This window comes from Aristolochia californica, unplaced genomic scaffold (assembly GCF_029961685.1).
Source record: "Aristolochia californica isolate CCGP_79_NKW_82.1479 unplaced genomic scaffold, dmAriCali1.0.hap1 SCAF_1, whole genome shotgun sequence".
Taxonomy (NCBI): Eukaryota; Viridiplantae; Streptophyta; class Magnoliopsida; order Piperales; family Aristolochiaceae; genus Aristolochia; species Aristolochia californica.
The window spans coordinates 3,389,174-3,415,857 of NW_027181770.1; the positions used below are offsets into that span (position 1 = coordinate 3,389,174).

The 26,684-nt window shown below is 38.8% G+C and overlaps 1 protein-coding gene and 1 long non-coding RNA gene across 2 annotated transcripts; one reads left to right on the forward strand and one right to left on the reverse strand.

Annotated features, from left to right (window-relative positions):
- Window positions 1–2,442: 2,442 nt before the first annotated feature.
- LOC137942621 (cyclic nucleotide-gated ion channel 1-like) lies at window positions 2,443–12,505 on the reverse strand. The gene is made up of 8 exons (XM_068788342.1): window positions 12,073–12,505; window positions 10,594–10,798; window positions 9,665–10,232; window positions 9,358–9,570; window positions 7,544–7,827; window positions 7,305–7,416; window positions 4,648–4,884; window positions 2,443–3,471 (listed from the first exon to the last, which is right to left on the reverse strand). The coding sequence occupies exons 2-8, from the start codon at window positions 10,620–10,622 to the stop codon at window positions 2,773–2,775; spliced, it is 2,142 nt and encodes a 713-aa protein (XP_068644443.1). The 5' UTR covers window positions 10,623–10,798; window positions 12,073–12,505; the 3' UTR covers window positions 2,443–2,772.
- Window positions 12,506–15,538: 3,033 nt separating this feature from the next.
- On the forward strand, window positions 15,539–25,536 carry LOC137957031 (uncharacterized). The gene is made up of 3 exons (XR_011113303.1): window positions 15,539–16,538; window positions 18,755–19,072; window positions 25,274–25,536. It is a non-coding gene; the product is annotated as an uncharacterized lncRNA (long non-coding RNA).
- The last annotated feature ends 1,148 nt before the right edge of the window (window positions 25,537–26,684 follow it).

Consider the following 26,684-nt stretch of genomic DNA (forward strand, 5'->3'; position numbering starts at 1 on the left):
CTTCGTAAAGAAGGAACTTTGCTCTGTCCCTGTTACTTTTAAGCCCTGTCGGTGTCTTTATTTGAAAATGTTAAAACAATTACAGTGGATGTAAAACTTGTATAATCAGAACCATGGTGGGCTCGGCCCACGGGCTAAAACGAATGGGAAAAAACTGCAGCAGTGAAGCATAAATAGCAAATAATAGATTTTCGGGAAAATATAGCGAGTAAAATCTGCGACGGCAGCCGAATAGAAGCGCAATTTTCGGATGTGGGACCCAGTCCTCCGGCTTTGTATGAAAGCCGATAAAAGAAGTGTTAACACTTGTCAAGCTAAGCGTTCATGAATTCTCTGTCATGTGAGAGCTCGTGGTTTCTGACACCCCAACTGAGACGTGGGTCCCCCCACGTGACCGGCTTGTAACAAACCCAAGGAGGACGGGTCCCCGACGAGACATACCGCACGTGCCCTGTCGACGTCAACGATATGTTCCGGACACGTGTATTTGTCTTTATAGGAGGTTGGTTGCAAGCTCGATAACTGTCGAGCCGTTGTCTCCGCCTCCTACGTGTCCTTTGACACGTGTTCTGAAAGTTGAAAGGCACGAGGGCAATGGTGCAAACAGCTTTTCATCTCCACCGTCAATCTCCTATCTCATGTTTTGCTCTACCATGATGAAATTACTCTTTTCTAATTGGGACAAGAAATCGGAATATAACCCGACTCATCAAGTAAAATCGCGATTAGGACGTCTTAGATCGAATTGTAAACCGAAGAGTCAAATGTTAGGGAAAGACTAGACCCTTTTGTTCTGCTGAGTCACATTCAACTCACCCCGAGTCCTGTTTCCGAGTCAAGACCCGCATCCCAATTTAAAAAACCTGGTTTTACTTGCAACATGCTTCATGTGTGTGTATTCATGGGTTGAAACAGGCCTCGTCGTTAAGAGGAGACTTCCCTCCATAATATTAATACACGCAGGTCTCGATTTCTTAATGTTTTCAGCGTGGGACGGTGATAAAAGAAAACGCTACCAACTCATTCGAATTTCGAACGTCCCCAGTCGTCAGTCCGGACGAGATTCAAACAGAAGTGTCAGCAATCAGCAGAGAACAGTTCGCCATGACGATACTGTTTGTCTTGCTTATTCACTCTTTTCCGGCCATAGCTTATAACACGAAAATCTGTCAGAGTATCTGCTAGCACGATCCATCACTTGCGGTAATCAGTCTTGATTCTCCTAGCTTCTTTCTTCCTTTAGTTTATTCTGTGTTTTTTTGTTCGCCCAGTCTGGCGGTCCGATTCCTTGCTTGGGATAGAAGAACATTAATGGCGTCCGATTTCGCTCCTTTTAATCATCGGAGCACGTTCAGCTTGTGTATTTGTAGCCAATACCACGTTAATGTATCGGAATGATTGTAGGAAGAGCAGCAACATGGATGCAAGTATACGCTAATTCCTTTCTGGATTTCGACTTAAATTGCTGTATTGTGCACGAGAGGTGAGACCTCAAGTCGCCGGATTGTCCTTCTTGTTGGACTCTCTTCTGTTGCCAGATGTGCATTTTCCCCATTTTAGAAAGGAAAAGTTCGTAGAAGTCTCACTTTAAGTCGAAATCCAGAAAGGAATTAGCGTATACTTGCATCCATGTTGCTGCTCTTCCTACAATCATTCCGATACAGTAGCGGTGAATTGATTTCATCTTTTCTTACGGTTTAGATTTGATTTATTTTATTTCGGAACCAGTTTGAGTAATAGAAAATTCTTCCTTCCACCATTCACGGGCGCAGATTGAGATTTCCATTTTTCTGTGCAGTGTTCTTGGTTTTGTCTCTTTTGACGATTTTACAGTATATTTTTTTTATGATTCTGAATCTTTTTGATTGAATTCTGTACCGGTTCTTGAAGGACTTACGATGGCTATGTTATGGAGAAGCAGTTTAAATGACGCAGAATAAAAGAAAAACGTATTGAAACGAATTAATTACGATTTAAGAGGATGGATCATGGATCATGGATGTCAATGAATCGGCCCCACAGAGAGGGCAAATGACAGTATCCGATGTTTACTTCAAGAATGTTATTTATTATTTATATTTTATAATAATTTGATTATATTCATTTTGCTCTTAAAAACCGATCAAAATGAAAGAATTCAATAACATTAAATCATTAATGCATTACATAATTAGATATGTAAAATAAAAAATTGATTTTTATATCATTTTAGTCAAATTTAATGCTTGAAAATGTAGCATCCGCACCTGTCCACAAAGATTTCTCCGGCTGGGAATTTCACATCTATTTTCCATATAACCTGCATCTTAATGAAGACCTCTCGTACCAAATCTGGAAAAGCTCGCATCTTGTAACCTCAGCAGCAACCCTGACAGGTCGAGCAATGGTATTTGCTCGCCCACCCTAATAGGTTGAATCTAAATTTGATCCATACGTGGTGACAAGTCCCAGTCAGTGCGCTGCAACACAGCAAAATGCTGTACAAGTTTTTCTTGCTTTCTTTCTTCCCTTTTGCTCCCAACTTCCAGATATGAATGGCCCTTTAATCCTAAACCCTTCATCGCAATAAAATTCAAATTTTAACGAGGTTCCCGAGACGGAGCGACTGACCAGCATAAAATATTTACTGTACATGACCACAGAGACATTACATACCCTCCAAAATTTGGATCAACTTTGTGCCTATTACTTTTTACATAGACAGCAAAAGATCATTAATCCATCAGAGAACTTTACAGAGGAGATAAATAAACAAAAATTACCTTAAGAGGGCTATTGTCCCTCTTCCGAGGTAAAATCAGGTTCAGCTGGCTTCTGAAGCAACATTGGTGGCAATCTATCTGCTAGCCTCGTCTTGCGGGTTCTATTGCGACGCAAAGCTCTTAATGCATTAGCAGCAAAACGTGATGCATAAATTGTGGCCCCAAGGCTCGGAGATCCACCATTTCCTCTCTCCAGAGCAGCTTGAAGTCTATCTTCTTCTTCATGGAGAGACTCCTCATGCTTCTTCTTAATATATCTGCGCCAAGCTGCTTGTATAAAACAGGCCGCCCAAGTCCTCCACTGCTGTGAATAGAGCCTGAAAGTGTGCCGCAGTTGCTTACTGTGAAGCCTACGGAACTGAGAGGCTACAAATTTTAGGTCATCAGCCTTGAAAGCAAAGGCCTCAACCTCAGTGATGGCCCGCACTGTCCTGGTGGAGGTTGGGAGATTGGAGGAGTATGGGTCCAGTGCCCATGTGAGAAGCTCTTCACCACAGAAATCCCCAGCCTTGAGAACATCAGAGTTGAAAAAACCTGTTCTTCCACCATTAGTAGTTACACTTTCAAGCTTTCCTCTCATAACAAAGAGCATCTCATCAACTGGATCCCCCTCACGGGCTATGTAACTGTCCTCTGTGTAGAGTGCAGGCTTGAGACAATCACACATGGCATCTAGTAGTTGTTCGTCCATCTTTTCAAACATTGGGACCTGAATAAAAATGAAAAAAACAGCTGGATTTCAATCTTATCAATGGAGTTACACACGGAATTCATATTTCTAGCCAAAGTACAAAATATCAGAAAATGGGTCGTGAATTGGTATCAGGATTGTTGGTGAAATATCATTTACACTTTATTTTATGAAGAAAAGAGAGGAAAATTTTCCACCTCACCATTTTGTTCAAGTCCAGAAGGGCAGAAATTCTTCAATAGTGATACAATGATGCAAAATTTTAAGGCACGCTCTACCAAAAATTAGCTACCAAATGATACAAATATGAGACTGAAAGAATGGATAACTCACCAGTTTTCCAAATTCCAGCACATTTCTATGACGTGTACAATACCTAGCCTGGTAAAGACGTTATTTGCTGCCTAATAAAACCAATAAGTGAACAAGATTTCGATTGTAAAGATGTAGTTTTTTTCTGCTTTGTTGAATTATTTTTCTTCATTCTCCCCCTTTTGGTATTTCCCTAGTTTTTTCTCTTCCTTCTTGAAAAAATCCCAAACATTTTCCAAAAACCAACGAGTGAAAGACTTTTTTTATGGCCTGAAAAAGGTATGCACAGGATTTAAATTAATTCAGCATTTTCTTTTGCAAGATTTCCCCAGAACCAGATCAGAAATACATCAAGATTGTTGCATTTGGCTAAGAACTCAAGAAACACCTTACCCACAAGTTTGAGATTCCCTCATTTAACTCTCAAGCAACATATCTGAACATAGAAACAAGTGGAGAGAATTTTGAACGAGTTTAGTAATGCTGATGTGTCATATGTTCATTGTGAAAAACTAAAGTAATATGGGCAAACTTTCACCAATTTAAATTAATTCCGCATTTCTGTTCAACATGACAACAAACTGCATCAAAATTGATGGATTTAACCAACAACTAAAACACACTTCGGCTGCCAGTTTTTGAGGCTTCCCTTTTAACTCTAAAGCATATAACCTTAGCAGAGGTTGAGAAAAGTTAAAAAGAGTTTTGAGTTCAGAATCATTAATTTACTAATCTGAGGAAACTGATATTTACAGAATCAGGATTAAATTTCATTAAGAAGAAAGACCCGTGAAGCAGCAAGATACAGTAAACAGAATAACTATATATTGAGATATTAGAATAATATGACATAATAAAATGAACTCATGAATAGTGACTTACTCTTGTCACAAGTGATAAGCAGAGATGGCGTTTTATATCCCTTCTCAGGTCCTTTGGAAGATTCCGAAGTAGATTCTCTTCATCTACCCCTCTTGTTTCCTGCCATCTGTATTGTTCATACCGTCGGATCCGCTCTCTCAGGTGTTCCGGAAGTAAGCGATGAGACATCCATTGCTCAGCATCTTGTCTCTTCACCCTCATTTCTTCCAATCTCACAGTCGTAGATTGAAGATAGGTCTGTTCCAGTAGGTGTATACAGCACACAAGAAATTAAAGAACGTTAGAGGCAGCTATGATGTTTAACTTGCTACCCTCAAATGGTGTTTTGATTGACATGGAATGTGTTATACTGTCTCACTAAATCGTCTAAGATAAATTATGCAGATGGAGAAACAAGCAACAAATTTATTTCAATAGAACTCTCAGACAAAAGAAATTACAACAGGACTTCAAGTGGCACAACATCCCAATAACTAACCCAAAAAGCTAAAATTATCAAAGAAATGTTAAAATACGGCCCAGGGATAGTTTGATTAATTTCACTCAGGGTGTAATTCAGTGATATGTTCATCTTGCATTAGGTTTCATTACGTATCTCTGCAGGTTTTTTACAGTTTTATGTCATGGAATATGAGCAGATACACGTATTAGGGAGAAGGGATTTTAATTCATTTACGTTTTTTACATGTCCTAATATAAGAATGGAGCAATCGCGTTTGAACTTATGCTCACTTCTCCAAACTGACAGCAGTTCCATCTTGCTGCCTTCTCTCATTCTTCTTTCTCTATTATCTCTTCTCACGATCTCTCCCTCTGATCTCTCAATTGCTGCTGTTTTACAGAAATAATTGCTCAGGACCTTAATATTCACTGAGTACCTGTGTAAAACTAAGAACTGAGTATTGTCTAGTCTGATCCGTTTATCTGATTGAACTATTAGCAAAAAATTAATTATAGCAGGAATATGGTATACATTTCTCCAGGTTTTCCTCTCATGAGCAGAGTGGTCCTGGTGAAGATGGAGGAAACATATTGTGTGAGATTGGTAACAAATGAGGACTGGTGGTTGTGGTAGTGATAGTGGTAGGAGTATTGAGAAGTGTAGTCTGAAAAAGTGTATGGTGTGGTCAGAATTGCTTCACTAGTATTCTAGTGCCAGCATCTTTTTATGAGAGATAAAAAGGGAACAGAAAAAGAAGAGGACATATTGTGTGAGGATGGTAGCAGACAAGTGGTGATTGTGGCGCTGATAATATTAGGAGTAAGGCAAGCGCAGAAGAAGAAGAAGAATGTTCATATATTTTCGTTTGAATAGGAAATTGAGTTACAGAAGTGTAGGAAAAAAGAAGTCAATTCTACTTTCAATGCCACTCCCATGCTAAAATTGGAAGTACAGTTTGATGAGAGATGAAATTGAACGAATTCCGGTTTATTGGTGGATAAAGTAGACCAACATATGGTCATGCATTTGCTCAATGTCTTTTGTCCGAGTGAGTCATGAAAATCCTTGTGTAGGGGTGAAAAGTCCCACATCGTTTGAGCTTGAAAAACTCCTGTGCTTATTAGTTGGGAAATATGTAATTATGGGAAGAACTAAACCAGTAATAACATAGTATATGAACTAAACCAAGTCCATGTTTTTGTTCAGGCTAGTTGTAAGAAAGCGAGAATCGTCTTATGTGGGGAAACAGTCCTACATAGGTTTGAACTTAAAAAGATCCTATAGTTGTTCAGGAAAAGCCTTTTTAACTTCAGCCAATCATTTTGGGCTTACTAGGACAAACTTTAACACAGTTGAAAGATCACTAAGCCCTTTCTCCAGGGTTGCTATAATATGGTGCGCCTTTCTCCAGGGTTGCTATAATATGGTGCCTTTCTCTAGGGTCATGAGCTCAAGTGCCAAATAAATTTACCTACATGGACAATACTAGAAATCTGGCACCTTCCAAATGGACAACACCCATAACATCTCGGTTCAACAAGATGGGGCAGTATTACAATATCTGAGTCTCAGATATGTGATTGCACCAGATCATGTCTCAAGATTTCAAATCCAGTCAATTTGATATATTGCAGTATCAGATTCAACTCAATTCAGACCCAGTCACTTGGTATGACCTCTTCTAGCCAAAGAACCATCTGTACCTCCATTGGGCAACCTCTCCCGTTCAAAGCATGGGAGGCAAGTGCAAGTCTCTCATCTATAAAGAATGGTACAACAACAAGAAAGTTGCAACTGCCATGCCAGTGGGATCAACTAAGGACTACCCACTTCAAGACCTCAACAGTTAAATCAGTGTCTTTGCCAGGGTTTACATCCAGGATTTCAATATTGTTTTTTAATAGTTTCCATGTTATTACTCACAGGGTAAGAAGTCCATGGATCATAACCTGATCATGTTTCAGTATGCAGTCGTTTCAACATTAATCACTGACCCAAATTTTATTTTCTAAATACAAAAGAAAAAGGGTATAATCAGAATATGGAAGCACTGAGTTCCACAAAAAATTTCCTGGTCTTTGAGAAGATGATCAAAGAGCATGCATTTTATGGTGTTTGTGTCATAAAAATTAAGATAGAGCTTTGAGATTGTAGAACTTATTAAGATTTCTGGTATGCTCTATATATGGGGAGAATGAATGATTTTTGTGCATACCTGCATATTTCCTATCAGAAGTGAAAACAACACCAACCCAAAGATGGAAATGAAAACGGCAAAGGAGATCTCCCAGACAAAAGTACTTGTTTGCAAGTTTTGGCCAAGAGAGCTGTAAAATTGAAGGTAGCAACTTTTATCAGGAATGAGATTGATAAGTCACAAGCACCTAAAGAAACGTGTAACGTGGACGTTAGATTGATGAAAGTTACAAAAGAAGAGATCCAGCTCATGCGAACCTCAGATTTTGCAGTCCCCACCAAAAGCAGAAAAATAACTTCTTGGGGAAATCCCTTGATTGAACCACTTCACTCTGAAGGGCACGCAAGTATATTCCGAAGTTAAAAGCTTCACTATCTTCTACTAAAGGACAAGAGGTATTAAGGAATTCTTTGCCAGCTCCAGTAGTATTCGGTCCACAATATAAAGAGGCTATATCACAGCCATCCAGATCATTGCAGGCTTTCCGCCAGCATGTATCTTCCCTCTCAATTGCAAGTAGATACCAAAAGGCTCCTAGTACCTGATGGAAATCAGATAGATATTAGAGAAACAAATGGCATTGATATTCATTGTTGAGGCGAACTTTTAATATAAAAAATAGGTGAAGCTGTCACTAGGAAAGTTGAACTTTAATCAAGTGAAAATAATAAGCGAAAACTGTTCTAATTGAAGTATAATCCACATAGGCTAAAATCAATGAAAATCAAAAACTAAAAATGGTGCCATGGTGACCAATGAAATAGTTCACAGCAGCAGCAAGAGAAGGATCTTTCAATCTTTTTTTACTTGCAAATAGAAAAAATGAGGGGGGGGGGGGGGGGGGGGCGGAGGCGGGTGTTAATATGCAGTTCTTTAAAGACGCCAGCACATATACAACCTTGTTAAAGATATAAAGTATGTAGTATTCTGTTACTTACTAGATCTCAGTTTGGGACTGAGAGGAAATATCCTCACTGGATTGGCCTTGTATGTAAGGGACTAGTTATAACTTCTTTTTTCATCTTATGGATAAAATTAGAAGTAAAGAAAGCCAACAAGATAACTACTGCAAACCCTCCAATATGCTCAATTACCTCCTCTTTTGATCTCTTCCCTCTTCTCTTTTTCCATTTCAAATTTAATACATCAATTAAAGTTCCTAAAACTCAATGAAACTAATAAATAAGAGAGATACATTGGTAGGAAAAACAGATACTTGAGTCGCATCCCCTTGCAATGTGTCAAATGACCACCAACAACCTCTCTCCTTTCCAAGAACAGAGAAAGGAAATGGTAATATTATATGACAGTGGTTAGGAATATCAACAGGTAATGTAAGGGTAACGCAAAAAGCATTTATTTCACACCTACTTGAGGTCTGTTACCTCAGTCGCCAGTAACCAAAAGTAGAATTTTTTACCAACATCAGATTGTGGATTCATTATAATCATCATAGTCTGGTCTACATGAATCCTTCTACATTCTCCAGGGTAATTTGCTAGTTTCTAGGTGTATTACCTTCTCTAGTTCTTCCCCACCACTTTCAGACAGGAGCTTTAAGTTAAAGACCAACCTTGAACTATGACTCGGACATCTATTAGTAAATTTGACATTTCATAAAGTGAGTTAGTTTGGGTTGTTGTTTCACATTTCTCATATCATATACATATATTATTTTGACAACATAGAACACAAATTTTGATAGAGTGAAAAACTATCTTCACATCCCAAACAGCAAATTTGACCATGCTACTGTTACATGTAGATTTTTAAAAAAAAAAAAATTAACTTCTGCAGTTTTGTTCAATAAAAAATCACATGACATAACAATAGAGAGGGTTTTCTCACAGGATATTTATCAAAGGAAGCCTTGTTATTAATACCTAAGCATCTTTAGATATACTTAAAAAATCATGGCAACTGATCCTGCAACTTATCAACCTCATCTCAGCAATGATCCACAGCAGAGGCTTACAGAAGATGTAAAAATATAGAGTATTTAACAGCATCAGATCTATCTGTATTGAGGTGAAGTGTCTCACAACACAACACTTCCAAAAATCATACTCACGTGACTTGCCATCATGTAAAGAAAGAGATTGAAAGCAGCCCCCACCCATGCTGTTTCAGTGATTATTCCAGAGGATCTTGTGACTTCCCCCCACAATGGGTAGATCCGAGCGAGCCTGGGAATATACTGAAGTATAACAGTGAACCGCAACAAATTTTTTGCATTAAGAGAAGCTAAGCCTCTCAACTTGGGAATCACAAACAAAATGATCACCTGGAAAATAACATTTCTATGTCAAGCGATTTGTGCAATCTCTGAAGAATTAAATTGAAGCCAAACTTATAGGTGAAAAAATAATTTGCATCACCTGTGGGAGAGGCAGAACAGCAAGAATATCAATGAGGAAGTATGATGACAAGTATCTCTTGGCTATCGCTACAGGATCCTCAATCAAGACACCCCTTCCGAACACTCTAGAAGAAGGAGCAATAAAACCAGTACGAAACTGAAAGATGATATGTAGTAAATAGAAGATATCAGTAAAGGAACGCAACACACTAGCTGCCACCTCCAAGTTGTGATCCAAATCAAGGCATTTCTTTTTTTTGTCAACAACTGGGATGTAAAAGAACAATGGATCAACAGAGACAGCGACGACACATGCTAGGACAAAAATTTTGTTCCACCGCTGGAGAAAAGGTCCCTGAGGATCAAGAATCTTCCTAGAGCCTGACTCCTCCGAGGAATCTTTGATAGATTTAAAGTGAAATGATTTTTTAATACTTCTAATTCTTCCAGAGCCTCTTAAAAGACCTCTTTGGACACAATCTGAGAGAAACTGGACGGTTTTTCTGATCTTCCCAGAAAAGTCTCCTCGAACTGTAGAAAAATTCCTTTCTGAACTTACTGATCTATCTGAATTCCAGTCCTGAAACCTGATCAAGACAGAAAATGTAGCATACATTCTCAGCAGGATAACTGAAAGAAAAAAAAAAAGTCATTACTGATTACACAGCTATACATAAGCACAGAGGATAGACCAATTCTCATGTAGAAAATAATTGAGCTCTCGAACATCATGACCTCACTCATAAGCATGAAAGAACGTTCTTACTGGAAACAACTGGTAACACATAAGAGCAAACCAGTTTCCAGGCAAATTACAAGCTCTTGAAGCTTTTGTTAAAGTGAAAAAAATTACACAAAGAAAGCATCTCGATCCACCACAAATACGCTATGTAGTACGCTCACAAATTTATGACAAAATAGCATTCTCACAAATTAAAAGGAACTAACCTCACAAATTTTTCTTCTCGGTAATTCATAACTTTTAACTCGTCTCCTTCACTGAAGATATTTTAAATCAACCTTGAGACAATCCAAAACAACAAGCTTTCATATTCTACCTTTTGCTCATTGCCTACCAGAAGAGCTGGTTTTGAAACGTGTCTTAGAGAGCTCAGCTTCAACCTGTCAGCTCCTTGTATTTCAGGACACTTAGCTGTATAAAAAAAAGGCAGGACGGAAACATAAATACCACCTTAAATTATGAAAAAGTAAACACATAAAGTGAACTCCCATAGTAACTCAATACCAACCAAGATTTTTTTAAATGAAATAAACAACCATATAGATTTAGACATGTTATGGGTTCAACTGCAATTGTTTCAATTAAATATTTATTAAATCTAAGATGACTTTAAGAAAATTGTTCCCAAGTCAACTCCCAAATGACAAATAACCCAATTGCAATATTTGAACTCTTCCCGATCAATTTAATAATTAAAGACGCGCTCAGCATTAACTTGGCCCGAACAAAACAGATTCTAAATTCAATAATGGAGAAGCAGGGTACAAGGGTCTGATCATGAAAATAGCAGACAAAAAAAAAAAAAAAATAAGGAAGCTTTAGGTCCTGCTAGATAACATGTTTATGCTCTAAACTAACAAGCCAAGTGGAACAAGCAGTGAGATATGCAATTTTTTGAACCTGCCCCTAATGTTACTGCATGAGCAGTTATGTAACTAGTAGATATTTGGTGATATGTAACATCATTCACTCCAAACATAGTCTACGCCTAGGTAAATTACTGTTTTTTAGAGGTTTTGTCCATGTGTGTCCACAAACAAGGATACATGTTCCAAAAGTTCAAAAGAATTTAGCAACAATGATAATGTTGATTGCCGAGTTTAGTCCGTGATCAACTACAAAAATAGTACTATGTATCATTTAAAAGATCTCAAACATACTACTAACACATTAAATAATCTGCAAATAATCTTCTCTCACGGAAAAGTTCCAAAAAAAATAAAAAAAATCCGCACAGTTCCACCCAGGAAAGGGCATATAACCATTATTATACAAAGAAATCCCCGAAACCATGTACAGCAACCAAGAAAAACCTCAACGAACAACAACCCCGACCAGACAGACATAGAAAGGTACAGGATCTTTCCGCCCAATCACTCAAAACATGACTAGTAGAACCTCCACAGACCAATTTATACAGCAAAACCAATTCAAGGCAAGTAGATAACGGGAAAAAAAAACAGGAGAGACACCTTAAAGGCATCCAATAAAAAAAAAAAATCAGCAACGCTTCAGCTCAGAACAAAATGAGCAACGAAAAAAATCCATTAACTGCTTTCCTAGTTCAATAGACACAGAAAAAAATTATAATTACCAATAAAAGTACCAGAAAAGAGGATCAGGTGAAGTTCTAAGAGCACAAATGAATTAAACACATCAGTACCAAAACGGAACTAAAACCAGACCTCTTCCTCCGTAGACGACCGGGACAGGCGTTCAGTGGATGCCGACGAGACACCAGAAGACGAAGTCGGAAGGCCAGATAAAGAAAACAAAAATAAAAAAATAGGAAGATTCGCTGAGGCTTCTAGGGCAGCGATTTCCAAATAGCTTTTCGTCCTAAATTAAAAGGAGCAGCTTGCAGCTTTGGGTGAGCTGAGCAGCGAAAGTCAGTCCATCAAAATACAGGTCATACGGGCCCCACTGGTTGGCCGCCTGTTGTCGCCGTGGAAAACTAACCACTCCGAGTCTTCCGTCGAGCTTCCTCGGACACTCAGCTGGCCGGTCAAGCACGGCCCTGCAAAGATTCTTCCTTACACTTTTCTCTGTATTGGCTGTGAAGTTCTGCTGTTAATTTTTCCCTTGATTTTATAAGCCTGTAATCTCAATTCTTCACTGTTACTTCCATTAAATGGTGTTTCTGCATCGATTAGATGACAGCACCCGCACCAGCACCAGCACCAGCACTGCTTAAAAGACAACAGATCGTTTGATTAGTTTGGCAGACATGAATGAATGGTTTCGATTCTATGTTTTTACTGAGACAAAGCTGAGAAAATCCCCGTTAATTCTTGATTTTTTATACTTTGTTCACGGTTAGATTTGGATCAATATCTTCATTTAATGCAACCAATATATTGGCTTGGCTGGTTTACTTTAACAAGATATGTCATTTTACCTAATCGTTTAAGAGACGTCAAAGTGAGTGAAATTTGACGTTGACTTCTTTGAAATAGCGAAATGAATTTTGAAAGAAAATTCAACACGAGTGAGAGCAGGGTAAATTATCCATTTAGTCTTAAAATTAATATAAATATTTACTTGTTTCATGGTCTTGATTTCGTCGCATAATTAGAAAGAACGAAAAACGGATGAACAAAATTGATTGACTTATCCAAGTCAACCGACTTGTTTCCTCGTAGGATCACGGATTCACGGCAGTCCCCCGTCTAGGGTGGGTACCGTCACCGCACCCAAAAAAACCAAATTCGAATTTATAATTTTACAGGCTTTTCCAAACCCGCACGAACCCAACCGAAGATAAAAATATAATGATGGGTCAGGGTTACGAAGATGATAATCGAATCGGATAAAGTTCCGGTTTATTTTTTGGGTTAGGGTTTCAAGGTTGGAGTCGGGTTAGATTTCAGGTTTTAATAAATTCGACCTGTGGCCACCCCTGCCTTTGAGCTGAATGAAAGATCGTAAAACCTTTGTTTCTCTTTTTTTATTTAAAAATATATTACGTGTTTAATCGGGTTGAAGAAGACTTAATCGAAATTGGATAGGTTCTTATAAATTATTGTCCGGAACTAATATTTATATACTTAGTATTATCATCAAAAAATTTTACCAACATAAAATCACATTAAAATCTTCATCAATTGTCAATTGTCTTTAATGTTGTTTTTGGAATCAAATTTATGTGAATTAGTGCATATAATAGAAGTTGAAAGACCCACTCAACAAAACCGATCACCATTTTTGTTACCCTGTGCCTTGTACCCAACCCATCCCCGCCCTACCCAGGTAAAACCCGATCCGTCTCAAGTTCAGGTCAAGGTTTGGAAAAACCCGTCCTTGACTAAAAACCTGTCCTAGGTTGAAATTACAAACCCAAATTTTTTTAGTCGGGTCAAGTTCCCAATAAAATCCAATTCTTTGAGCTTTGAATATCATAAAATTAATCTTAATAGGAGAAATGAATATCATAAAATTGTCATATAAGTCGTTATATTGGGATCTTCACAAATACTTATAAACTAGTGAAAAAAAAAGAAATATTTCTTATTTTTGGTATGAAACCATTCTCACCAGTCTTATGAATTTCGAATAAAAGTTGCTGGTTGAATCGAGTTTAACATGAATTGATTGTAAGACTTAGAATAATCAGACCGGACTAATTAGGTCAATCGATGAAACCAATTTGAGCTAGTCAATCTATTGGGTCATATTTCTGCATGGAGAAACTTCTCCCCTCGTGCAGACCTAACAAGGGGGAGGCGGGGCGAAATGAGAAATAAACGCCACCCCTCTTGGCCTCTTGTTGACTAATATGAGGACGCATCTCTATCGTCAACCAGGAGTTAGATCTCGCGTGTTGAAATTGGCTTCGAGAAAGACATCCACGCCTCAGCTAAAAAAAGTGGTAGCTCAAAAATTGCCTTCTCTTTGGTCATATTATAAGAGTCTTTCACATCTATTTATCATATTTTTGCCCCAACTCGGTAGGTGCCACACCTCTAAGCCTCGATCTCAATCTGCTTGTTGTCCCTTCCCCTTTAGTTAAATGGGAAGAAAATGGAGAAAAAAAAAGATTTTTTTTTTTATGTATGTGGAAATTGAAAGAAAAAATGAAAGAGAAATATAGTTTCTATTGTTTAAATACACATGGAAAATAAAAAATAAAATAAATTTTAATAATATTTTAAATTTTGACTATTAAGATTTTATCTCAAATTTATATTTCTTTTTTTTCTCTCCATATTTTATCATTTTATTAAAGAAATTTTATTAACTAAGGCTATGTTTGGAACACAAAAATGGAGAGAGAGAAAAAGTGTTTATTTTCTCTTGTTTGGATGCTCGTGGAAAATAAGAGAAAAAATAGAAGAGAAATGTAGTTTCTCTTGTTTGGATGTACATTAAAAACTTTCCTCGAGTTTCTATTTTTTTTCTTACCAATTTTTATTATTTTGTGAGAGAGAATTTATTAACTAAGAGATAAAGTGATTTTCTCTTTTATTTTTTTTCTCTCAATGATTTTTCTATTGCCAAATAATAGAAAATACCTTTCTCTCTCATTTTTTTTTTTTTTTGTGATTCCCAACTGACCTTAAGAGAGGGTGATTTTCTCTCAATGATTTTTTGGCTGGATTGAAACGCAGCGCCCGTCCGAGAGGGAGCGAGCATTTTGAAAAACACTAAAATTTGTTTTTGTTCCAATGTCATAAACCCATTTGATCGTGTGAGAGTTCTTTTGTTCCACTAATTGAATCCCTTTTGATGAAATCCCAGATCAATCTTTGATCTTGAGTTCCAATCACATTCAAATTTTTATGTATCCAAATTGCATCTAAAATTCAACCTGAAAAACCATGGATAAAACAGGATCTCTTAATCCGCTTTATTGTTTCAATTATTAAAATAATTACCGAGCGGACCGCCTCGTAAATTCAAGCAATATTACTTGCGAGCAGCATTATTTGAGTGGACCCTGAACCCGAGGGTCTTAATTTCAGGCCATGCGCGGTCGATAAATGGAGGGTGGACCAGCAAGGACACCATTTCTCTCCGGAGGGAACTGTGTCAGTACGTCACCAAACAGGCGGGAAATGACAGTGTCACGACACCAACGCTCACGTACACGTGCGTGATTGTAAAGGAAGAAAAGCCGCGAAAGAGGCAAAATGCACGAAATCGCCACGTTTCCGTTTCATCTCCGCGCCAAAAGAAAGGGAGTCGTGCGCTTCTCAGTTCTCAGTCTCTCTCCCCTCTTCCGCTCGCTTCCAGTTACCCTCCCGTCCCCGTCGTCTCTCTATTCTTGCTGCCTTTGGTTGAGCTCGCTTACAATTTCTAAGGTTTCAATAACCGGCGAGCTTTTTTTTTCCTTTTTACTGTTTTTCTCTGAATGAATCTGTGGAGCAGTCGAGCTCGATCTAGACAATATATTTTTCCACCGGTCGCGTCCTTGTGGAAATGGCTCCCAACTATCTTTAACGTCTGATAATTTTATCTGCTACGGTTGTATTGTAACTCTAAATGCTTCGCTCTTTGTATAAAAGGTTCTTAGGAGGATCTGGCTCTCTTTCTAACCTCTTCCGATGCTTCCTGTAAAGACCTTGTTTCCTTTTAAGATACCGAACTGGAAGGATATAGTTCTAGAACAATCTCGTATAGTCTGCGTTAGATCTAGCTTTCAATCGGTTCAGTGTATAATTAGTGGCGACGGTTAATGAGGCGCTCTGTTGTCCTACAAGGTCTCTCATTGCCTCATTTGATTGTCTGGGCGTGTTTTCGTGCAACCTTTTGGACAGACCGTGTTTTTATATCTATTCATTTGCCTGGTTTCTTTTGTGCATTGTTTGTTATTACTACCGAACCGGAAATTCTGGCAACTAGACCGATCAAAGCAATAATTGGCATTTCAAGATACAAAAAATCTGATTTAGATGTTATGCACGTCAGCTTGGGGAGCATTCTCGTTCGAGCGACCCAGCTAGCAAGGTTTGTTAGTGAAAACGTGCAGCTGAAATATTTGAGGAGGCATTTGGATGCAAGATTTCGATCAAATTATTATTTGAACCTAAAGTTCCATAGGTACAATGATGGTTGAAACGGGAGCAACAGCTGGACCTAGGGCTGTTATGAATGTCTTGCCAGAGAAAGACAATGTAGAAGACGGTGGTTACGCCAGTGGAGGATGAAAAAGGTATCGTGATAACCATAATTGGCGGGCATTTCCTGGATTCATTTATTAATTCTTAATGTGTTTAATGCTGCATTTATTTACATATTGTTAGTGCCTTAACTTTTCTTGTATAATTTGAAAATGGAGGTACTGCTATTGTTATTCTGGATTTGGATATGTTTTGATTAGTTTTCTTTCAGACTGAAAAGTAGTATGTTTAGCTTTCGTTTGTGCTCCTTATGTTGAGATGTCTTATCGAATCAGACAGAAAATTCTAGAATCAAGTTGACTGTTGACTACTTGCAATCCACATTAAAATTCTCTGGATTGTATTACCTGTCAGAATTGGGTGAATGTATTGTTAATGGTCCAAATTGCAGTTCCCAAAAAAAGATCCAAATTGCTTCTGTGATAGTCAAACTTCAATTTTATGTTATATTGGTTTTGCACATTTAATAGTAAATATGTTTAGTTGGATTATGATATTTTATATTCTGATCAAGGATATGGTTGAAATTGTGGAATAGAGAGGAAACGTGTTAATCTGGAACAGACATTTTTTTGAGTATTATGAGATATGAAATATCAGGTAAACTTGACTTAGATACCTCTGTAGAAATTTGAGCATCTCTTGGTTGCATACATGTAAGAAGTCACTTTGCAGCATCTCGCTGTCATCTGAGCTTTTGTGTTTGGATTATCAGTGACCTATGTATTAATCTTGTGCTGTTTTACTCCACCCCCCTCGGTGCAATCCATAGGTGTCAATGTACGACTTACATGTCAACAACAACTCATAAATTGAATGTCATACTATGTTTCTTCTGAAAATTCCAAACATGTTTTTATCTAGCTTTGTCATTATCTCTTAGTATCCTATGCTTTTTACTCGCATTGGATTTGTTCATTCATTCTTGAACAAGCAATAAGACAGAATGAAATGCTTGAGATAATGGTTTCTTAACATTGTGGTTCACATAAAGCAAGTACATGGCTTTCCTGATCAAATTTGATACAGGCAGCTGTTATCATTGCTAGTTATGTTTCCTCTGAAGAACTGAAAGACAGCCATAGAATCCATTGATTCTTTCATAACCAGTTACTTGCACCTCCCTGTTTCTAGTGTGCATATATGGAGCTAAATAACCACCTCCTGTTGACTCCTCTTGTACTAGTGATAAATGAAATAGCAGGAAGCTAAGGCACATATTTAGTGATGAACATAGAGCTTCTATAGGTCTTTGTTGGCTTTGTTATCATTCAAAATTCAGTTTCAAATATGACATATAAATTGAATGACATAGAACTCCTAGACCCTATTACAGCAGATTCACAATGCAGCTTGAAACCCTGGTCATACTAAACTTATTTTGGTATATTTACTTCAACTGCCTGAATATGTTAAATTTGCATAACTTCTCTTGGTGATTCTGTCTAAGGTACCAATCTGTCACTATTGGGTTTCATGGGGATGGCTAAGAGGGACCATCTTTGGCATCACTTAGTGTCAGATGATATTTTACCTTTGACAACAGATCAATTTATTTTCTGCAATCTAACTTTTAAACCCTATTTTGTCTTAGGAAACATACATAATCGACTGTAAGAAAAGAAAGATACTGCAATAAATGTGGTCTTTCCTTCGGTAATCTCTATGTTACTAATGGAAAACTACACCTTGAGACAGAAATGAGCTACCATCTGGGATTTTTTTGGCAGATTTTATTGATGTTCCAGTGTTAAAGAACCAGGTATCTCTTAGCTTTGAACCTCCAATAGGAAATCTGGGATGAGGCTATAAGTTATGTGAAAAAAGTGGAAAAAAATTAACCTGCAATTTATTTTTTCTGAAATAACTTGCACACGGAGAGAATCATTTTGGAAGACATTCTTTTAGCTATTTTGCTAGAATGAAGAGAAGAAGATATTGAGTGTTTTCTTTAGAAATGTTGCATTTTCTAAACTTCATGGTCATGCTTATTTGTTTTTTATATATTTGTTTTGCTTGAAAGTGTCTTCCTATCCATCCTTGGTGCATTAAGTAGAACAAGAATGATATAGGCAAACAGGTACAGTTGGTTCATATGAGTGATTTGCTCTGGGACTGATGTTCCATTGCATCTTTGCGTTATATGGAAATCATATTTGTGGTAACAATATATCTCTTTAGGCTTGGCCCCCGAATGACTGTACAGATTTTGTGTCTTACTTTTTCCCTACTTAATCTGGTATTACAGGTACTTGGAGGGTGGGTGGTGTGCTGGCAATATCACGTGCATTTGGAGATGATGAAGCAGTTCGTAGTGGCTGAGTCTGAGATTCAGGTATGAATCCTTTTGATGTGGGATTCAAAAGTGATCTTCTGCATTTGGAGGTGATTGCAAATTCTGTTCATGAAAATCGGGAACAAAAAGGACTTGAAGGAAACAAGTAGGACGAATAAATCATATATAATGAAGGCTCAACCACTCAGTGATCTATGATCTACTAATTTAGTTGCATGGAATTGGTGGAGAGCAGAATAATGGCTTAGAGAATCGTTAGAACTTGGGAAGGTTTGTTGCATCTTATATTCTTTGTGACATTTTATTACTGTTATTGACACTCCTTTTTATTGTCCCTCTCTCTCTCTCTCTCTCTCTCTCTCTCTCTCTCTCTCTCTCTCTCTCATTTTGTGTGTCTGCGTGTGTGTGAATTTGGCTTATCTGTTCTTTATTGAACCCTTTAAGGTTTTCGTCAAGAAACTGTGACTTCTTGAAGATTCTGTTTCATCATCTTGATCCTGTATTTCTTGTGACCGGAAAACATGGTTGAACTCATCTGGTGTTAAACCTTGCCACTTCTAATAGAGGTGTTGCCTGACAAAGTTTCCGAAATCCATGTTTATTTTCCGAAACGAAGAATCGAAGAAGCCCCTCGATTTTCTGTTCGATACATAGGTATAGAGATTTAAAACAGAAATTACACTAATACCCTTAGAAAAATAGATATTTACAATCTTGTCCCTTATATACGATAACATCCCCCCTCAAATTGATGCCGCTGCCGAGTCATTGCTTTAGTGAAGACATCGGCCACTTGGAGATCCGAAGAAATGTGAGGAAGAGAAATCACCCGACTATCCAAGCTATCGCGGATAGAATGACAATCAACCTCAATATGCTTGGTGCGTTCATGGAAAACAGGGTTAGTGGCAATCTGAATAGCACTAGTGTTGTCAGCATGAAGACGGGTAAAAGTAGTCTGAGGGAACTCAAGCTCCGCAAGAAGACCACGTAACCATACAATCTCAGAACAAGTAGTAGACATGGCGCGATACTCAGCTTCACTAGAAGATTTAGAAACACAATCCTATTTCTTACAACACCAAGAAATTAAGGCATCACCTAAAAACATACACCAACCCGTAGTACAGCGACGGGTATCCGGACACCCAGCCCAATCAGCATCACTATAACCAATAAGTTGAAGGGAGGAGCCTGTAGGAAAGAATAATCCACGAGTAGGAGAACTGCGAAGATAGCGGATGATACGCCGCGCGACAGCAATATGGAGATGACGAGGAGAGGACATAAACTGACTAACCTGATGAACGGCATAGGAGATGTCGGGGCGGGTAGTGGTCAAGTAGATGAGACTCCCAACTAAGAGCCGATAGATAGTAGGGTCATCGAGAAGGTCCCCTTCATCTTTCCTGTACCGGACATTGACCTCCATAGGAGTAGCAACAGAAGAAGTGTCCTCCAAACCAGCCAAGGTAATAATATATTGAAGATGCTTATGCTGGTTTAAGAAAATACCCGTGGCCCGATGATGGACTTCCAGGCCTAAGAAATACGTGAGCTGGCCAAGATCTTTCATATGGAAAGTGACATGTAACACCTGCTGCAGCTTGGTAAGCAGGCCAGAGTCAGTGCCAGTAATAAGGATGTCATCCACATAAACCAAGAGAATAACCATGCCCGCGGTAGACTTATGATAGAAGAGAGATGACTCTGTGTAAACCGGTGGAGAATCAGAGTGCCACGAAATTTCTCAAACCAAGCCCGGGGGACTTGCTTAAGCCCATATAGAGGACGACAAAGCTTGCAAACCTGATCAGGAGAGGAGGTAGGCATACCCGAGGGGAGCTTCATGTATACATCTTCCTGGAGGTCACCGTGGAGAAAGGTATTCTGCACATCCATCTGATGCAGTGGCCAAGACAGAGAGGCTGTAATCGCGAATATAGTACGGACCGTGGTCATCTTGGCAACCGGCGCAAATGTCTCCTCATAGTCAATCCCATATTCCTGTTTGTTGCCTAGAGCTACTAGGCGAGCTTTGTACCGATCCAAAGAGCCATCAGAGCGAAGTTTAACCGAGAAAACCCATTTACTGCCAAGAGGCTTAATCGGAGGAGGGCAAGGAACAATATCCCAAGTGTGATTCTCCTCAAGTGCTTGAAGTTCTGTTTCCATGGCATGTTGCCAACACTCATGGACCATAGCCTGTTTGTAACAAGTGGGAATGGAAATAGAGGAGAAAGGAGTGACAGGAGATACAGGGGAGGAGAAACCATACCAATGAGGAGGCCGAGAAGGGCGAGTAGACCGGCGTAGAGTGGGGGAAGCTGGAGCAGGAGGAGGATCAGGCACCAGGACAAGATCGGGAGGGGGCACAGAGGAAGTAGAACCACGCTCATGGCCACTACGTCTGCCATACACAAAACCAGCTTTGAACCGTTCCACAACTGGCGGAGAATCATCAAAGCAAGGGAGAAGAGATAAAGAAGCAGACGGCGGCTCAACATGAGATTGAAAAAAAAAATTGATTTTCAAAGAAAATCACATTCCGAGAAACACTTAGACGACGAGCAAGTGGATCATAACAAACATAACCCTTGTGAGGGATAGCATAACCAAGAAAAGCACATTTAACTGATTGAGCTGTAAGTTTATGTCGTTCATGAGCAGGAAGATGCACAAAACAAACACAACCAAATGTCCGAAGAGCAGAATATGAAGGAGAACGGCCAAACAACTTAAAGAAGGGAGAAACATTATGTAATGTAGGAGAAGGTAAATGATTGATCAAATGAACCGAAGTAGAAAGCGCTTCACACCAAAAACGAGAAGGAACAGAGGATTCAAATAAAAGGGTGCGGACCACATCAAGAAGATGACGATTTTTCCTCTCAGCAACATCATTTTGTTGCGGTGTCGAAGGACAGAGGCGCTGAGAGACGATCCCTGTGCTTTGAAGAAAGTCTTGAAACACATGAGACATGTATTCGCCGCCAGAATCAGAGCGCAAGACCTTGATTTTGGCAGAGAATTGAGTCTTTAGAAGCGCAAAAAAACGCTAGAATGCTAAAAAAATGTCGGCCTTAGCCCGTAGAAAGTAAACCCAAGTAAACCGACTACAGTCATCAATAAAGGTGACAAAGTATTTGTAATGCGCATGAGAAACAACAGGAGCAATTCCCCAAACATCAGTAAATCATGAGAGGCATTGTGAGGAAAAGGTAAAACTTTACTTTTGCCAAGTTTGCATGACGGACATTCAAAAGAAAGATCAAGAGAAGAACACACTTTATGTCCCAAAACACTTGAATTAAATAATTTTCGAAGTACATCAGAGTTGGGGTGGCCTAGACGTTTATGCCACATCTGAGGCCCAAAATTAACAACATGACAGGCAAAAGAAAAGAAAGGAAAACTAGGATAAAGAGGAAAGAGTCGTTCCACTTTAGGCCCCGATCATCGTCCCGGACACTTGATCCTACACAACACAACCAGATTGAGAGAAATGGACATTACAATTATTATCGACCAATTGACCAACAGAAATAAGATTTGTGGAGAGGTCAGGAGACACAAAAACATCAGTTAAACAAGAGGAAAGATCACCAACAGCACTGATAGGCAGTGAATTGCCATTAGCGGTGTTAATTTTCTGATGGCCATCATAATTGCGGACATTGGAAAGAGAAACAACAGTATTGGTCATGTGATTAGAAGCTCCGGAGTCAAAATACCATGGCTTAGAAGAAACGTTAGGATTACCTAAGAGCCCAAAAGTAGAGAAAACAGAAATGATCATCTGTTGTACCATCTCAGGAGTGAGTGTGGTCGGTGGGGCGGAAATTGTAGGTGCAGCAGGAACAACCGGCGAGGCAGCAGACAATGCAAGAGGAACAACTGGCGAGGCAGCAGGCAATGCCGTAGAACTAGAGGCACCAACGTAGGCAGGATAAGCAGTATCCGGCCGCCGCGGAGGTCGAATGGAGCAAGTAGTGATGATATGACCGGGTTTCCTGCAGTAGCTACAAAACTTTCTAGGGCAATCCTGAGAAACATGACCAAAAGCTTTATAACAATAGCACTGAACAGGATGCATGTCTCGTCCCTTATTCCTCGCCTGGGTGGCATAAGCCACAGTGACAGGGGCACTAACGTTAGCCCGATGTTCGATGCAAGCCTGAGTGGCTAGACGCTGCTCCTCACGGAGGAGTTCACTGAAACAAGTAGCTAAAGAGGGGACAGGATGACGATTCATCAAATTAGATCGTGCAATGCCAAAATCGGAACGGAGCTTCATCAAGAATTGATCTCTCTTGCTTGTTTCATGCACTGCTTGAATAGCAGAGAGAGCTATAACGGGAACAGTAGAATGAACAATGTCGGCATAGCCTGCCCAAAGGTTTTGAAAACCTGAAAAATATTCCTCGATGGATAGACTGCCTTGTGTGAAATGAGCCATCTCATACTCCAATTGAAAACGCCAAGCCGAGTTGTCTTGATGATAAACTTGGGCGAGATAACGCCACATGTCAGCCGCAGTTTGATAAGGCCGCAAATTGAGAACAAAGTGAGGCTCAACGGAGCCAAGGATCCAGGTCATGACCCTAGCATCCTTGACTGTCCACTTGGACAAAGCCTCGGCCTCCCGAGGTGCGGGATCAGTCTCATCTATATGACCCCATAACTCCTTTCCCATGACAAATAAACGAAACTGAAATTCCCAGGCACTGTAATTTTTACCTATGAAACGGAGAGGGAACTGGTCAACCTTGTCAGATGACATGATGCCCCTACGTGAAGATGAGCCACTCTTGAGGGGCTGCAGTGGTAGAAAAGGGTCACGGCAGACGCTGCGACACGTGTACCGAGCAAAAGAAACGCCGTGGAGTGGGTTCTCGTCGCACACCAAAAAAAACGTAGCCAAAACGAAGCCAATGACCCCGTCGAACACCAAGAACAAACCGTCCAAGACCTAAAACGAAGATGGTCCCGTCGAACACCAAAAAACCGAAATGCCCGAGAGAGGAGTTGCCGAAATTCGCCAAAGCCGAGAGAGGAACCTCCGAAATCCAAAAGAAAAACCCATAAGACCCTCCGAAAGCCACTACAAATCGAGAACCGAGAAAGAGGGAAAGATAACGCACCTCTAAGAGCACAACGCCGCGCCGATTTCTCCACCACCGAACTGAACCGAGACCGCCGAAGGCGCCGAAAAAGCTCGGAAAAACAAAAAATCAGGGCACAGAACGAAGATCTGATACCATGACAAAGTTTCTGAAATCCATGTTTATTTTCCGAAACGAAGAATCGAAGAAGCCCCTCGATTTTCTGTTCGATACATAGGTATAGAGATTTAAAACAGAAATTACACTAATACCCTTAGAAAATAGATATTTACAATCTTGTCCCTTATATACGATAACATTGCCCTCTCATACAACGCTAAGTAGTTATGATTTCACTTGATTTCTTATGCATTTAGTATTGAAGGGTAGCTCTCCTGATGTATCTGGCTTGATGTACTCTCTCCTCCAGGAGCTCTGCTCTTAATATCTATCACCTCTTTCTCAATGTTTCCAAACAAAGTATCCAAGGAGAGAGCATGTCAATAAGAGTATATCTATATCACTTTGATTGGAGCCGTGTTCCAGCTTTGTTGGGGTCAGCTACATGGATCCCCCTCCTTCCGCAATGACTTGCTAATTTTGCTTTTGAAAGTACTTTTTTTCCCATCATTTGTTTTTGTCTTCCATTAATGTTTCTATGGGGAATACTTTTTGCCTTGCCTAGTCTTGTCTTTTTTTACTTCTTTTTTCCCCTTCAATCTATGTTATATTCAGCCTGAGTTAACCGTAGGTAAGAAGATGACTCAGTTTGTTACACAATATATAGGCACGAGTTTTTCAGTTTAGGTTCCGAACTGTAGTGATTTTCTGTCAATGTTCTGTAGATGGTTCTATTTTTTCTCATGTGGTTGGGCCATGTAAACTTTTCCTTTTTTCTGCTACTACTGGTCTTTGCTAGTTGATTTTCACATTCTTGGTACAAAGAAGTGGGTGTGAAAAACAATTACAAGGAATTAGGTTGCCATCTTTACATCAGAGAATGATTAAAGGAAAGAGAATGTACAGAAGCTGGACCTGAAAAAAAATGGAAGGATATAACAGCAATATAAAAAACAAAGGCAAAACAAGAACCTCCAGTCATGCTACTGTGTTAGCAAAAAAGCATCAAGAAAACTATGAATTTGTGACAGAGTCCAACGGTATGTTTGTGAGTTAACAACCGACCTTTTTATCACCACTCTATCTATTAAGCTAATGAGAGTGGTTTATCTTCTTGATAGACATTCTTTCATTATCTGAAGGTGGTGTTTACTCTCAGTGCAACTTGAACAATCTGATCTTATTCTAAAGAGAAAGCAGCTCTTGGTCATTTTGATGTAAATTAATGTACATCTGCTTATTTTAGGAACAAGAGGTTGATGAGGAGTTGCAGTTCCTGGTGTTAGCTAGTGGTGGACTCTCTGATGTTGTGCCAAATGAATTAAGCATCCTTTTCTAAGAATTTATATAATATGTATAACTGGGATCTTTTACTGTATTACTTCTACTACCCTCATCATTTTAAAAAAATAAAAAAATAAAAAAATACCTTCAACTATCCTTTAGATGCCTAGTGAAGATTTATCTTTGTGTGAAGACAAGATTGATCTTTCATTAAATGGCTGAAATTATTTATTTTGTTAGTTGCTTTATGACATTGTAGAGTAGAGCCTGGGGAAGAAACTATGATAAAGAAAAAATTATTTATCTTTAGATGCTGGCCCTGTTTATGAAAGCTGAAACAATTGCTTTGTGGGCCAGCAAACAAGATAACGAAGCTTTAATGATCCACAGCTGCTAATAAAGATTCTAGATAAATGTGACATTGCAGTGGGGCTATGAGTGACAGGTTTCTCTCGTGTCTTTGGGAACAAATTGCAAAGTATATTGAATTTAAGAAGATAAATGAAAAGGAAAATTTTCACCTTATAATAAGTTTATTGTTCTAAATCTTACTTCTGTCTTAAGAGAGCGTTGCCTGCCTAACTGTATTTGTGCTTACTTGTGGACGTGACTGTACTTACATATTTCATTTTTGAACTTGGTGTCCTACCATTTCTTTCTTTTTTCTTTTTAATTGGATTGTTCCCTTTGAGCACCAGCTTTGTTAATGCCCATCTTTTGTTTTTTAGAGTTTCTAGTTGAAGGGAATTGTTTACCTTTTTCTTTTCCTTATTTCCTATGAGTGCCATGACAATCTTTGGTTTGTCATGATCCTGAAGGATGTGGTATGCTTTGCAAGAATGGAAGCAGACCCAGAGACGGCTGCTCTCAAGTTAAGTGAGACAGCTTTTACACGAGGTTGTGCAGATAATATGGTGGTGACACCAGAATGCCCATTGGGCCCCAATGGATCCACCAATTATAGCTAAAATTATTTTTATTTTATTTTTCTTGATTTTACTGGATTTAATCAAATAGTGATTTTATCTATTTTGAATTTTAAATTTTATTTCAAATTTTAGTTTATCTTTTTCTGATTTTACTGGATTTAATTAGATAATAATCTTATCTATTTTGAATTAAAATTTTTAATTTTAGTTATTTAAAGCATATGAAATTCAGTCTTTAAAGATGAATTATTAAAATTTCCATTTTTCTACTCTCTCCGTCTCTTCCTCTTTTCCTCCCCTTCATCTTTTTTCTTGATTTTTCTCTATTCTTTTTCTGAATTATTCTTCTCTATTACTATTTCTCATTCCCATAAGACGTTCTCTCATTGCGCATATGACAATTAAATTTACACCTTATCATAATATCACGTGCATAGTTGTAAG